Here is a 15,754-nt window from a genome sequence, read left to right on the forward strand (position 1 = left end):
CGCTGTAGAGCAGAGTAACTCAGATGCACATATATATATATACGTTTTCATATTCTTTTCCATTATGGTTTATCACAGGCAGCTTTTCTTTATAGTGTACTTTAGTTAGATATATTGTAGAATACAAATAGTACAGCAGGTACAGTTAGAGGATTATAACAAAGGATTGTGTTTTTTTTAAACCATGAAGTAATAGAATTACTGGGAGAACTTTCAGTCTCTGAATTTTGGTTCGCGTTTCTTTTTTTTGTCTTTGCTGTTTTTTATTGCATCTCTTTAACTTTGTGATCAGACCTCACTCCTGAACTCCAGACTTGTGAGTCTAATTAATGCCTTTTAGACATCTCTGAATAGATAACTTTCAAGTACCTCAAACTTCAAAATTCAAGATCCTGGTTACCATCTCTCCTCAGTTCTTCTCCTTCATCCCCCATTCTGATCAGTAAACCTTGTTGTTTGTACTGCTTGCCTAGTTCATCTCTGTGCTTCTATTGCTCTGCCTTTGTTTCAGGCCCTTAGCATTTCTTCCTTGATTGCCAAAACAGTTTCTAAAGTAGTCTGTTCCTTCCAGTTTTGCACTTTTCTGATCCACTTTTTATATGGCCCCCGGTCTAAAAATTTCAGAGTAACAATTTTATCACATTATCCCCCCCTGCTTAATAATTCTTGTTAGCTTCAGAGGAAAATCTAAACTTCTTAGTTTGGCATGCAAGAGTTTCCATGTAATGGCCTCTCGACCCACCTGAGCCATCTGTGTTGTAGCTGACCTCTTCCTCCCTTCTGTTCAAGATACTGCACTGCTTGGGGCTTTCCAAAGTCATCAGCTACCTTTGAACTTCTTGCTTTTTCCTGGAATGGCCGTGCTTCTTTTTTTCTTCATCTGGGTAACCTTTCAAATGTTACTTCTTCCAGAGCTTTCTTGTATTCCTCTAATCTGGATAGGCACCCAACCTATGTGTCCCCATTGCAGCAAGCACTTTCCTCTTTAGAATATTTATCACATGCTGTTGTATCTGTCTTTCTGTCTGTCTATCTATCTTGTTTCCACCACTGGAAATTCATTAAGGGCAGATACTTTTTTCATGTTCATCTTAGTATCACGTTGCCGTTAGTCAAATAAGACCATGTGTGTAAACAGCATGCACAGTGCCCAGTACTTATTAAGCCCTTGTTAAATATTTAGTGATGGTGGTGGTGGTGGTGGTGGTGGTAGTGGTAGTGGTAGTGATGGTGCCAACTAGAGTCATGCCCAGAAGAGAGTAGGCTCTCAGTTTATTCTGAAAGATTGTTGAACGTTTCGACAAATGGTGCTGTATCAGCAACCACGTGCAAGAGTGAACGAACCCCTACCTCATACCATGTATAAAAATTAACTCAAATATGGGTCAAAGACCTGAATGTAAGAGCTAAACTATAAAACTCTTAAAGGAAACATTTAAGTCTTTGTAATCTTAGCAGTGCTTTCTTAAATATAACACCTAAAGCATAAGCAACCAAAGAAAATATACATAAATTGGACTATATCAGAAATTTTTGTGCTTCAGAGGACACCATCAGGGAAGTGAAAAGACAGTCCACAGAATGAGAGAAAAATATTTGCACATGTATCTGATAAAGGACTTGTATGCAGAATAAATAAAGAATCCTTACAACTTGATAATGAAAAGACAGTTAAAAACGGACAAAGACATTCTCCAAAGCAGATATACAAGTGGTCAATAAGCACATGAATAGATGCTCAATGTTATTAGTTATTAGGAAAATGCAGATCAAGACCACAGTGAGATATAATTCCATATCCCCTTGGATGGCTGTAATCAAGAAGGCAGGCAGTAACAAGTATTGAGGATGTGGAGAAATTGGAACCCTCATACATTGCTAATAGGATTGTAAAATGATGTAGTTACTTTGGAAAACAAAGTGGCAGTTCCTCAAAAAGTTAAATATGGTGTTATCATTTGACCTAGCATTTCCACTTTTATATATATACCCAAGAAAAGTAATAACATATGTTCACACAAAAATTTGTACAGGAATGTACAGCAGCATCATTCGTAATAGACAAAAGGTACGAACAACCCAAATGTCCAACAGCTGATGAATGGATAAACAAAATGTGGTGTATCCATACAAGGGAATCTTGTTCAGCCATAAAAAAAAGTGAAGCGCTGATTCGTGCTATAACATGCGTGAACCTTGTAAGCATTATGCTAAGTGAAGTAAGCTAGTTGCAACAGACCACGTATTGTATGATTTCATTTATATGACATGTCCAGAATAGACAAATTCATACAAACAAAGTTAGATTAGTGGTTGCTAGGGACCAGAGGCATGGGAGACTGGCAAGTGATAGATAAAGGGTACAAAGATTCTTTTTAGGGTGGTGAGAATGTTTTAAAATTAGATAGTGGTGATGGTTGCACAATTTTATGTAACCAGGGAATAGTGTACTTTCAAAGGGTGGATTTTTTTGGTATGTGAATTATATTTCAATAAGGCCGTATTCAGAAATACTGAAGAGATGTATAGCATTCTATTGTTATTAAATTCTCCCACTTATTTTTACTCTGTGGCCTTTGCCACAAAATTCAAAAAAATATTTTGCTTATGAGTAGTCTCAAGGGCAGTGGATTTTGCTAATGACTGTACCCTTTAGAATTGAGAAATTCTTACAAAATAAATGTTTTACAGAAATTCTTCTGCTCATAAGCAGATGAGGTGTGGTATGTAGATGCATTTCTTTTAAGTCAAGAGTGAGACCATGAACATCCACTAATGCCATTTCTGGTGGCCAGAGTAGATGTAACTTTGTCCTGGACTTAGCATTTTCATATCCATGAAAGTTCATAAATTGAAAGTTTATATGACATGTCAATTTTTATATATTGTTTTTAAACTACTCTGAAGAGACTGATTTGAATAAGAGAATGGACTATTTACTTATACCTTGAAAAGTATTAACAGTGCCATTGAAATAATCTAGGAATTCAGTTTTAATTGCTGTTCAGATAATTTTGTTGAAACAAACTTTTTTGTCCCTTCATTTTCTTTTTAGTCCATATAGTTGCATAGAAGCTCCATGCATTCTGATATACATTCCTGATGGGCATACGAAGGAAATGCCAACATCTGGGTCAAAGGAAAAGGCCAAAGTAGAAACAACAAAGAATGAGGTAAATAATTTACTTTTATGGATATGTCTCTAATCAGTGATCTTTCTGTCCTAGGGTTTAGAATCTGTTTGTTTACAAAGATTGTCTTCCTCACTGTTGAGATCGAAGAAGACAATAACTCTTAACTTTTGCGATTTTTGTTGTTGTTGTTCTTTCTTGTAAGGTTTTAAAACACCCTGCAAAACAAGATTTTCAAAAGTTAATTTTTTTTATGTGAAAGAGTAAGAAAGACTAGATTAAAAGAATCTTTTAGAAAAGGCTTTTTTTAATTCTAATAGAGCTGTAGTAGATCCTTGCCCAAGAAAACAAGTCGTTACGACAGTGTTAGGACAGTGACCTGGTTTTCTGGCTCCCTGTCTGCACTTTATCAAACTCCAGTGCATCTTGGAGAAGAGCTCCCAGCAGTCATTGAGGGTTAGAAAAGAGAAAAAGGGCAAATGAGAAACTTTGCCTCTTTCTGGTTTTTTTTTTTCATCTTGGGGGTAATGCTTAATCTCTGTCTTTAAGAATGAGTTAGGAATCTTCCTGGCAGTCCGGCTCTGGAGGACATTCCAGATAGAGACACAGCTTCTGTCCTCATTTTACAGGATGTGGATTTGAGAGGCCGTGACATGTCTAGAGAATTAGGGGGTTTATTGTGCAGGCCAGAGGTCCTCAAGCTTCCTCATTTCATAGCACCCTTAGTTTCCCAGTAATTTTTTTCATGACACCTCTAGGCTGAATGAAATTCCTAACTGTTCTCTTTATTAAGTAGTTAAGTTCAAGCAACTAGATAAATATTTATATCCCAGTAACTTAGTAGCCATTTGAAAAAAATAATATGCATAAATTGAAGGAAGAGAAACTTAAATTTCATTTATAAAAGATTTTGTTCTTAAATGTTAGATATTTAAATTACATTCTTATTTTTATTTCATTCTTAAAATGACATATCAATTGAAAGAAAAAAATAATACTTTTATTTCTTTCTTGAACCTTGGACTCAGATTGGACACTACCTTGCTTATTTTCTGTTTCCACAGTGATTTTCCTGTGGTATTTGATTTTTAACAAAACAGCTGTGAAAAATCCAGCTTTGCAAAGATATGGCATCATTGAAAGGAATGTAGCACAAACTAATGTTGAAACCGAGCCACCTTGAACTTGTAGTATGCAGTGTTTGACAGATGTTGGATATGTTACTGTTTACCTTAGATATTTAAAACATCCCGTGGTGTCCCTAGGAATTTCCAGTGGCTCCCTGGAACACCTTGCTGCATACTTTGGGGTCCATAGGTGTTGGCAGTTGGGTAGTCATTGAAGATTTGGTAGCAGTGAAGAAGACAGTTTCGAGGGTGGATTGGACGTAGGATTAGAAGGTGTGATAAGTGGTCAGGAAGCCAGAGCATGAGGGCATGGAGGAAATAAAGTAGGACATGAATTCAGGAAGTAAAATAGGAAGACAGTAACTTCTAGTTTTGTTTTGGTTGACTAGGTAAGTGAGTGGTAAATAACCTGAGCTAGGGAAGACCGAAGCACAGTTTATTAGGAGATACAAGTTTGGAGCTGTTAAGAGCGGGAATGTCATGACTTGAGCTTTTAATTTACACAAACTAAAAGCTATGTAGTCTTAGCCAAAAGAAAATTAAAGGAAGAGAAGTAAGAATTTAAGTAGGGTAGTATCCCTGTGCTATTTATATACCAGCAGTTCTCAAACTTTTTGGTTTCACACTTAGAAATGATTGAGGACCTTCGTTTACATGGATTATATTTATCAGTGTTTGCCATTAAAATTGAGAAGTATTAAAAGAATTAATTAATTCATTTAAAAAATAGCAATAATAAAAACTGTATGTTTATATAAATAACATTTTTTTATGAAAAGTAACTGTTTTCTAAAAGAAAACTTGGGTCAGTTAGGAGAGTGGTATGGTTTTGCATTTTTACAAATCTTTTTAATTTGCCTTAGCCTCCATAAAACTGCACTGTGTGCTCATGAGAGAGTGAGAGCAAAAACTACAAATTACATCTTATTATTATCATGAAAATAGCTGTGACCTTGCAGACCTCCTTTGAAAAGGTCTCAGAAACCCTCTGGGGTTTGTAGGCCACACCTTGAGAACTGCTAGTATATATACTAGAATAGCACGAGATGGGAAATTTGGCTACTGTTCCCTCATTGGTCCCAATTTACACCTGTGCCTCTCATCTTTTACATTTCCTGTAAAGTTATTAGCATTATGCTATGAGTTAATGTATGTGTTCTTTATTTTCGGTCTTCATTGCTGCACACGGGCTTTCTCTAGTTGTGGCGAGCAGGGGCTGCTCTTTGTTGTGGTGTGCGGGCTTCTCATTGTGGTGGCTTCTCTTGTTGCGGAGCATGGGCTCTAGGCATGCGAGCTTCAGTAGTTGTGGCATGCGGGCTCAGTAGTTGTGGCTCGCAGCCCCTAGAGCGCAGGCTCAGTAGTTGTGGCCCACGGGCTTTAGTTGCTCTGCATGTGGGATCTTCCTGCACCAGGGCTTGAACCCGTGTCCTCTGCATTGGCAGGCAGATTCTTAACCACTGTGCCACCAGGGAAGCCCCAGTGCATGTGTTCTGAAAAACTTTATGTTCTACAAGATGACATACTAATCAGGAAAAATAGGATTGGGGCAAACCACTGAAAACTACATCTTTTATGGTTTCATTCATATTGTGGCTGGGTAGCAGTCATTGAAGGCTCAGTGAGGCCAGACATCCCCAATGGCTCACCCACATGGGTGGCAGTTGATGCTGGCTGTTGGCTAGGAGCTCAGTGGAGGTGTTGACAGAGAGCTGCAGCATGAGTGTCAGGGTAGTGAGACTTCGTATATGACAGATCAGGGCTCCAAAAGTGAGTGTCCAGTAGACAGGTTCGAAGCATCACTGTATGGTTTATGATTTAACCTCGGAAACCTCACATAGAGTCCCTTCTGCCATGTTGTATTGGTTGAACAGTCGTAACCTTGCCCAGATTCAAGGGAGAGGATGTAGAGGCTTCTTGGTGGGAGGAGTATCCAAAAGGTTTTGGAAAAGCTTTGAAAGCTGCGCAGATCCTAATAGAAGTTAAAATACAGTTGACGGGCATTTGTACCCAACATTGCAGTCAACCATCATTGCAGCCTTAAACCTTAGGGGTATTGCTCTCTCTTTTGATATATAGATCTTTGATGGTATTTGCCTCCAGTAGATACCGCTGTTATCAAAATTAAAGTCTGGGGCTTCCCTGGTGGCGCAGTCATTAAAAATCCACCTGCCAATGCAAGGGGCATGGGTTCGAGCCCTGGCCCGGGAAGATCTCACATGCCGTGGAGCAACTAATCCCGTGCAGCACAAGTACTGAGCCTGAGCTCTAGAGCCTGCAAGCCACAACTACTGAGCGCACGTGCCACAACTGCTGCAGCCTGCGTGCCTAGAGCCCGTGCTCCGCAACTAGAGAAGCCACGACAGTGAGAAGCCCGCGCACTTCAACAAAGAGTAGCCCCCGCTCACTACAACTAGAGAAAGCCCGCGCACAGTAATGAAGACCCAACACAGCCAAAAATAAATAAGTAAATAAATTAATTAATTTTAAAAAATTAAAGTCTGATCCAGGGAGTACCCTGCTTCAACACTTTTTTTTGAGCAGAAGAGGATATATATCTTTGAAGTTTCTTCATCCATGCTTACACCGTCATTAGATGGTTTAATGTTATGGAAAACATTTTTTTAAAGTACCACCTGCCCTAAAGGAATGCACTTATACAGACTTTCTCATTCTTCTGTAAGATTGTCATGTATTTCTAAAGCTTTCTCTTCAATTGTGAGTAAGCTTTTTCCTTTATGCTCCTTTGACATAAAACATTAACACACTGGGAGAAATCACGTACAAGGTGACGTGATTTTTCAGCATTATATTGATATTGTTCCCCTGTTTACCAACCATGAATGAGTCAGTTCATCTTACCAAAAATAAGTGTAGCAGAACAGACTGTATATAGTTTTTTTTTTTTTGCGGTACGCGGGCCTCCCACCGCTGCGGCCCCTCCCGCTGCGGAGCACAGGCCCCGGACGCGCAGGCTCAGAAGCCATGACTCACGGGCCCCGCTGTTCCACGGCACGCGGGATCCTGCCGGACCGGGGCATGAACCCGTGCCCCCTGCATCGGCAGGCAGACTCCCAACCACCGCGCCAACAGGGAAGCCCTGTATATAGTTTTGATACAATGGCTTCCTTTATTGTAGTCTTCCCTTATTGTATAATATTATGCACTTATATATGCATATTAATGTTTATGATTGTATATATATATATATATACCTCACCAAAAAAATACTATAAATTATGAGTGATTTAAGGAATTTTGGGGGACTAATTTTTTAGTGTATGTGGTTTTTGACTTACATGGTGATTTTAGAACCTAATCTTCATGTAAAATGCAACTTTGATACAGCTTGAAGTGCCTCTTAGCTATCCAGGTAAAGATGTCTAGAAGACCATTGAGAATACTGGGTCTGGTATCAGGACAGAGTTCTGGAGTAGAGCCAAACATTTTGGAGTTTAATACGTATGGCTCAATGAATATGTATGAGATTATTCTGAAAAACTAAGTAGAAGACCATTAAAGAAAAAAGTCACAGGGAAGGTATGGTGTAGCAGGGTTTTAAAGTTGGAAGGGTTTCAGTAGGAGGAAAACATTCTAAGCAAAAGAAGAGCATGTCATTGAGAATAAATATAGTATAGTTATTCACTATCCAGAAATCAGTTTAGGGAACATATCTCTGGATTTGTTGCACATGCTTATATACAACCATATGCCTATAAATGTATAATTTTACACAAATGGAATTGTTTCACAGCATTACTATAAAATTGTTTCACAGTATTTCATGGAGCTCTTGCCTTGTCAACAATCTAGATATATCTCATCTTTTAAAAAATTAGTAATAATACCTAACTCATTGATATTTACATTTTCTCAGCCTTTGTAACTAAGAGCTTTACATAGATTTATTACCTTTTATTTCCCATCAACCTGATGGGTTCAATACAATTATTATCCCTCCCTTATGGTTAAAAAGCAGAACTGGCTTAAGTAACTAATTCAGTGTTGCACAGCTAGTGTGTGGTAGAGCAATGATTTGTTCTCAGATCTGGTGGGTGTGTCATTTCTTTAAATAGTCCTCTAATGGTAATGATTTAGGTTCAGTTTTTTGCTGTAATAAAAATGCTCCAGTGAATATCTGTGTACCTCTACCTTTGTTTACTTCTGTTTTTTCTCATTAGGATAAATTTTTAGGAATGAGATTATTCATTTAAACTTTTTAAGGAGTAAAATTTTTAAATTTTGTTTTTAACTTAAAACATTAGAGAACAGTTTGATATAATTTTGTGGAAAGATTTTTAACATGAATTAATTTTACTTTTGGTTTTCTGCCTCTGTAGGAAGCTACTCCTCTTAAGACAATGTCAGCTCCTTTGAATAATACTTGTGCTACGTCTGAGGATTCCTTGGTCCTTTACAACAGAGTGGCTGTTCAAGGGGATGTGGTTCGTGAATTAAAAGCCAAGAAAGCAGCAAAGGAAGATATAGATGCAGCTGTAAAACAGCTTTTGGCTTTGAAGGCTGAATATAAGGAGAAAACTGGCCAGGAATATAAACTTGGAAATCCTCCTGCTGCGATAGTACAGAATGTTTCTTCTACATCATCATCAGATATTCTGGAAAGTAAATCTCTGTATGATGAAGTTGCTGCACAAGGGGAGGTGGTTCGTAAACTGAAAGCTGAAAAAGCCCCTAAGGTCAGTATCCTGGAACGAGTTTAGACACATTGTAAGTAAGCTTATGAGGTCAAACGACCTAGGCTAGTCTCATCTTACGAGACATGTTGTCTATAGACTGTCCGATTGAGTATTTTGACGTAACAGTCAACATTTATTGATACGTGCTATCTGCCAAGCTCTGGAAATATTAGTGCAAGGCAGCTTACCATCTAGTGGGGGCGTGGGGCTGAGTAAGAGCCATGCACAGACTGTAATCCTGTGGGATATGTATAAATGGCTCTCAGAAGTGTCTGTGTCTGTAAGTGGCAGGCAAGGGGGAACAGTTATAAAGGATATTTAAAGTAGTCCTGAAGTAGAAAAAGCCCTTTAAGGTGAATGACTTTCAGAGGAGGTACTCTTAAGTGTAGATCTGTGGTTCTCAAGCTTCATTGTGCATCAGAATTACCGGAGAGCTGGCTAAAACACAGGCTGCTGGGCCCTGCCTCTTGAGTGTCTGCTTCAGTAAGTCCAGAGCATGCAGAGAGTATGCATTTGTAAAGAGTTGTTCAGGTGGTGCTGATGCCGCTAGCCTGGGACTGGCTGTAGAAGATGCACCAGCAAAAGGTCGAGGGATATTCAGGGAATAATGAGTTGTCAAGAGGTTTCTGACCAGTGACTATTTCAGATTTTTTGTAGGGGAGCCCTCAAGTGATACCACATTTTGACTGAAGTATAAATTTCATTCTCGTTTTAACGATATCTTTAGGCAAAACATTTAGCCAAGTGGGTGGGAGCACTGAGTGTGGAACAGGATTGCTTGTTCTAAATAAGAGGCAAAAGGAATGGCATCTGGGATAGAGAAGAATCAAGTTTAATAATCAAGACATGTGGTTCTACTCAAATAGTAGCATAGTTCTAAAACATGATCAAACTAGTAGTGCTGTAACTGGATAAGCTACCAAAACCTGTAGAATCTGGGCTGTGGCATGAACACAGAGAGGTGTGATGAACCACTGGGCTTGACTTATGGGACTGGAGGAGATCTGTTCTAAAATGTTCCTGGGGATCTGTGGTCTGGTCAACATCCTGGGCTTTGGTTGGAGAGTGATTAAGTAACTTGAGGTTGTAAATTCCTCACCTCATTAACAAGTTTTTCTGCATCTGACCCTGTCCCCTAAGATACTTTCATTCATGGACATTTGACCTCTGCTGAGGAGAGCAAACGCTTTGGGGAGATCTTGGGTTTTGCTGCAGAAGTTATTATTTTCCTGTCTCTTCATTGTGAAGTGTGAGAAATCTCTTCTCCTTTCTCTTTAACGAGCCTGTTGAAGTCCTGCATAGCTGTGATGCTCTAAAACAGCTTTGCTTCAAGGAATAAAGGCTGGTAGGTGTATGGGTTCGGCATATAAACCCTTGATATTTCCTATCCTGTGGTGAGGTTAGGAGCATTTGTACTCTCTGTATATGTCGTACACTAACTATGGACCCTTTTCTAGATATAATTTGAGGGGAAGGGCTTTGCTCTTTAAATTCCTTCACTCTGAGTAGAGCATGTGATATTCCGTGCTGATTCTTGGTCAGCTACTTATGTGTGGGGTAGTAACAACGGCAACCATTATACTCAGAGCAACAGCTAACTCTTATTTCCCATCCTGTTGGGTTAATGGATTACATTCATGAAATAGCACTGCTGAAGTTATGAAAATCAGCCTGTGGGTAAAAAACTCTAAATTTCTTTGGAAATTGGGCAGGTACTTTCACTAGGTGCTTTTTGATAATGATAAATGTGGTACTGAAATGAATCTGACTTCAGTGTAGTTTAACCTACATTTATTGAAAGCCTACAATGTACCATATCTGTGTTTCAAAATATTACTTATATATATATATTTTTTTTTTTTTTCTTTCCCTAAATGCTAACAGTAGTAAATTGCTCTTTTTTCCTAGAGAACCAACACAGTTACTCTGAATGGAAGTGTTATGTAGACTATATCTGGCACTGTTCACTATACATTACTATTTTTGCATTTAATCCTCACAACACCACATACAATAATATTCAAATAATACTCCTTTTTTTATTTGTTGGTTTTAGTAGCCAATGAGAAACTACTTTCTGAAGTGAATATGAATGTGAAAGTAACTTCCTGAAGTTTGCAAAGCGTGGATTCCAATTTTGACTCATTCCCAAGTTATTTCCAGTTAGAGACATTCTAAGCACCAGAGAGTCATGGTTTTACTAGTTTGTTATTTATTAAGCAAGTCTGTGCTTGTTTTAACATTAATAATTTCTCTAAGCCGCTTTATCATTCCATTTCCTATGTCACGTTACTACCACTAAAGTAAGGAAAGTGGTCGGCTGAGGTTTTATAGTTACAGGTTTCAACGAGACTTTTCTTCCTCTATTCGTTCCCCCCCACCCCCTTTTCTTTTTCAGGATCAGATCGGTGATTCTGTGCACGAACTTTTAAGCATGAAGGCAGAATATAAGCATAATGTGGGCAAAGAATAAAAACCTTCAAGTTCACCCTCAGTGCCCCTTCAAGTCCACCTTCTGCTCCCCTTTCCTTTTCCTCCTGCCCAGTAGATTGTTGCATTAAAGTGGGGATCAAGCAAAGTGTGAGGTGGAAATCCAAGAACACACCAAATATTTAATAACTCTTACCGCTGAGTTACTTTAATAGTTAAGGCTACTTTTCACATTTTAAGTATTAACTTTGAAAGTTTCAAAGTTACAGTTCCAAAAAACAAAGTTTTGATTTTGAACAGATTCCTCTCATTTGAAATTTGAGTGTTTTTTTTTTTTTTTTTTTTTGTGAGTGAAGTGTTTTGAACATGAATTTATAGGATTTCTTGAAATGGGAGTCAGAAAATGGTAAATCAAAGGTTTTATGGAATACTATGACACTTCAGACTCCAGGACAGGGCTTGGCAAACTGTGGCCTGCACCTGTGTTCTGTTAAGTAAAATGTTACTGGAACACAACCACACTTACTAGTTTACATATTGTCCATGGCCGTTTTAGCCCTGTAATTCCAGAGCTGAGTAGTTGCAACAGACTTGCAAAGCCTAATATATTTACTGTCTGACCTGGGCCCTTTATTATTGAAAAGTCTTTCCCTTAGTGGAAAGACTTTCAGAACCTTTATAGTTAAGGATTTTAAAAATTGAAGTAATGAATGGCAGCAAAATCAGATGATGACTACGTTGAATCAAAATAATAATCCACAATTGTTTCGTCTTGTCAAACCTCGTCTGTGTTGAGGGGGTGCTGGTCACCTTTTACTTCTGCGCCTGCAGCATTTTAATTCACAGCACCTTGCATTTCATGCCCCCAGTAATTCATCTTAAATGTTTCACCAACCTTTGCTCTTTTGTATTTTACACCAGTGTTTTTGGTTTTAAAACCCAAATCACAGTTTATCAAGAAAGGAAACACATTGTTATATCCCTTTGTCCATTAAACAGGCTGTTCTGGAAAACCACTACTCCTCATACCCACCCCAGATAGCCTTAAGAATTCTCAGGCCAAAAAATAAATGTCGTAGGCGGAGAAAATGAGAAGAAACAAACCCGTCTTTCCCTTGATGGTTTTGAGCTTCTTGTTTGGAATTTGTGTTAGTGGGTTTCTGCTATATTTGTATGTGGTACTTAATGCAAACTTAAATTTGCTCTAAGCAAGTATAAATCCAACCATCTTGTGAAAGAAGACATTTCACAAGACTTACTTCAGCTGAAGGATCTTCTAGGAAAATCGGAGGAGTTTGTATTGATTTATTTGTGTCAGAAAAGTAGCAGATACATTGTGATGCAGGTAAGTGAACCAGGTGAGAAATGGCAAAACAGGTGTTCTAATCCAGGTTGACTGAGGAGTCTGGGCCCTTTCCTGTGCTGTATTGGTTCCTGGGATCCAGGTTCACTAAACCGGCTGTTTCTTCCAGGCTTAAGCTAAACATAGATTTCTGATCCATTGATTTAGAGAAAAAATGCGTTTCTTTGAAAACCTTCAAACTTTAAGTTTGCTAAATCTCCAAGCAGACTTTTTTTTTTTTTTGGCGGTACATGGGCCTCTAACTGTCGTGGCCTCTCCCGCTGCGGAGCACAGGCTCCAGACGCGCAGGCTCAGCAGCCATGGCTCACGGGCCCAGCCGCTCCGCGGCATGTGGGATCTTCCCGGACCAGAGCACGAACCCGCATCCCCTGCATCGGCAGGCAGACTCTCAACCACTGCGCCACCAGGGAAGCCCCCAAGCAGACTTTTTAATATGATACAAGCTTCACACTCCCTCTCCCACATTTGAAAGACTCTCTCTTCTGATTACCATTCACCACCAACCCCCCCCCCCCCCCCCCCCCCAGCGAAGTGAGAATCTTTGCTCTGGGGAGTCGTCATTAATGTGTGGAGGTGTAATTCCCTCAGCTGTGTTAGTGAGGAGCAAAGGTTGGTGACTGTGAATAGAGTTGGGAAAAAAATACAGTTTGAAAGAAGTAGTTTTTAAAGCTTTTTTCACTGATCGTTGAGGTGCTGAGGCCATTTTGAAAGGTTCTGTTCTTACTATTTTGAATTGGTTAAGTTCTAGGTTTTTCTTTTTATTAAAGTTGCCACCTTTCCCCATGGGGAAGTGTTTCCATCTAGTGGCTGCCGCAAAGACAGTTTGTGTACTTTTCATGCATTCCAACCAGGTGTGTTCTTGTCCATTTTCTACATTTTCAGTCATGTTTAAAATCATTCTTTCAACGTCATTTTTACTTCCTCAAATTCCCATCTTAAACCTTTACTGAAGTCTTTTTGTAGGCTGTTTCCATTCTCATTCATCCGCATCAACAATTATTTATTGAAAACTTTTTTCTTGTCTGTGTTGGCACATGTTAGGTGAGTTTAAAACAGCCTTTGTCCATTAAAGACTTAAGATCTATTAACAAGTGCTTTTTAGCATTCTACTGTTGTGTAATCTTGTACTACTGAGTAGTACTATCCAATTTCTCTTTGTAAATGTCTTTTGATCCAGAAAACTAGAATATTAAAAGAAATTATTTTTTTCTCATTCTATGAGACGTATTCAAGTGAGAATCAAAGACCTCTTTTGAAAAAGCAGTGTTCATGGCATGTTACTTAGTAGGATTAAAATGAACGTTGAAATTTAGATCATTGTCTCATACCTTCTATAATGCAATGCATACTGTTGTGTTCAAGATGAAAGACTAGAATAAACCGTAGATTAAAATTCTCGCTCTACCACTTACTGTATAACTTTGGGTAAGGTACTTAATCTTTCTAAGCTTTTCTTCTTTCTTCTATAAAACGGATCAGGGTTGTTTTGAGAATTGAATAAGATGGTCCATGTAAAGCACTTAGCGTAGTATCTGGCACAGAGTAAATAGGCCATAAAATGATAGTAATTATGTTTTATATTGATAATCCTAATTCTTTCAAGAATCTTTAGGTACCTTCTAAATCATCAGATAAGACTGCATAGCAAGTAGTATGATTTCACTGTTTGGAAAAATAGTCTGAATAATTTAGTTAACTAATAATAATTTAGTTGGAGAGGATATAGACATATATAATTTTACTCCACTTTTAGAATATTTCATTCAGTAATGAAGTGGTTTGTCCATATTAATTTTCTCCTTTATAATATTTCAAATTGTAATCTTGCCACACAAGGGTTTTTCCTTTGTGAAATGTGTGCCATCTGACTTCAAACTCTAGTCAATACCTGCTTATAGTATAAAATGGAGCTTCTTTCAAATAGGCCTCTTTTTGTAGAAATGGTTACAGGAAAGTCGCCTAACTATTTTATGCCATTTTTTTTCTCTTAGCTGATGGAAGTTTCTTGATTCTTGTGTGTCTGATAAACTATGTTCTTTTTCTTAGGATTTTGTTGTGGAAACATTCAGTTCTAAAGACAGAATATAAACAAGAGACAGGTCAGGAGTACAAATCAGACAACCTACTCATTTCTCTTTGCAATTTCTCCTCTTAACCTTTACTTCCTCTGTGATGCCTAGTGTGGTAGACACTAACAGGCAGCAAAGCTGTATCATAAAGCATTAGACAAGGAAATGTCAGTTGCTATTTTGTACATGCAAATTCTTTGAAGGTATACCGGTTCTTCCTGTGTTCCTTTGACCCCCATTTTAGTATTCTTTCTGCTTGTGTTGGGTTCCTCTTAGCTATTTGGAGCACTGTTAGAACATAGCCATAAAACTTGGATAAGGTAATTGGGAGGCACTTTTTCTCTGTTTCGATTGATGCCTTGACTTTCCAGTGGTATAGTATATAGTGTATAGTGTAGTTTGTGGTTAGATGGTATCACCATTCAGGTAAGGTGTCCAGCGTGGGCCCTTTGCCTGTCCTTCTCTGCTGAAGTCACAAGTGTCTCAGTTGGGCTGAGTATTTCATTCTTTTTCATCATAATTCTGTTGAAGTATCAGAGGCTGATATATATAGGTGAATGTCTAATTAAAACCTCAACATACCTTCTCATTTCACTGTAAATTTTTAAGAGTGATGTAGCTATTCTTTAGTTGAGTCCATACCGTGGGTTTTTTTTCCAGTGCTGTATTTAGTGTCTGTTTAATAGGCTGAAGAAAATAAGGATTCATACAGGCAAATTCTGATTTTGTAAATTCTGGCTCCACTGTTTACCGTCGCAGGGCTTGGAAACGGGCAGTTTGCTGGGATGTTCTATAATTTGTCTGTTTACATATGTAAAGTGTAAAGTCACAGTATTATATGTGTATGTGCATTTATGTTTACTTTTATGATTTGTATATAGATTTATATTTATATTTTGAACTTTTCTTTAGCTTTCACCTGCTATTTTAGGCTGATGAT

General features: G+C 38.3%; 1 protein-coding gene across 1 annotated transcript in view; it reads left to right on the forward strand.

The window, feature by feature from the left end:
* Positions 1–15,754, forward strand: part of EPRS1 (glutamyl-prolyl-tRNA synthetase 1) — a 69,233-nt gene that overhangs the window by 31,456 nt on the left and 22,023 nt on the right. Inside the window, exons 17-18 of the mRNA XM_032631515.1 lie at positions 3,056–3,173; positions 8,596–8,952. Coding sequence (XP_032487406.1) covers positions 3,056–3,173; positions 8,596–8,952 — 475 coding nt within the window. The remainder of the gene's footprint in view (positions 1–3,055; positions 3,174–8,595; positions 8,953–15,754) is intronic.

This window comes from Phocoena sinus, chromosome 1, assembly GCF_008692025.1.
Source record: "Phocoena sinus isolate mPhoSin1 chromosome 1, mPhoSin1.pri, whole genome shotgun sequence".
NCBI lineage: Eukaryota > Metazoa > Chordata > Mammalia > Artiodactyla > Phocoenidae > Phocoena > Phocoena sinus.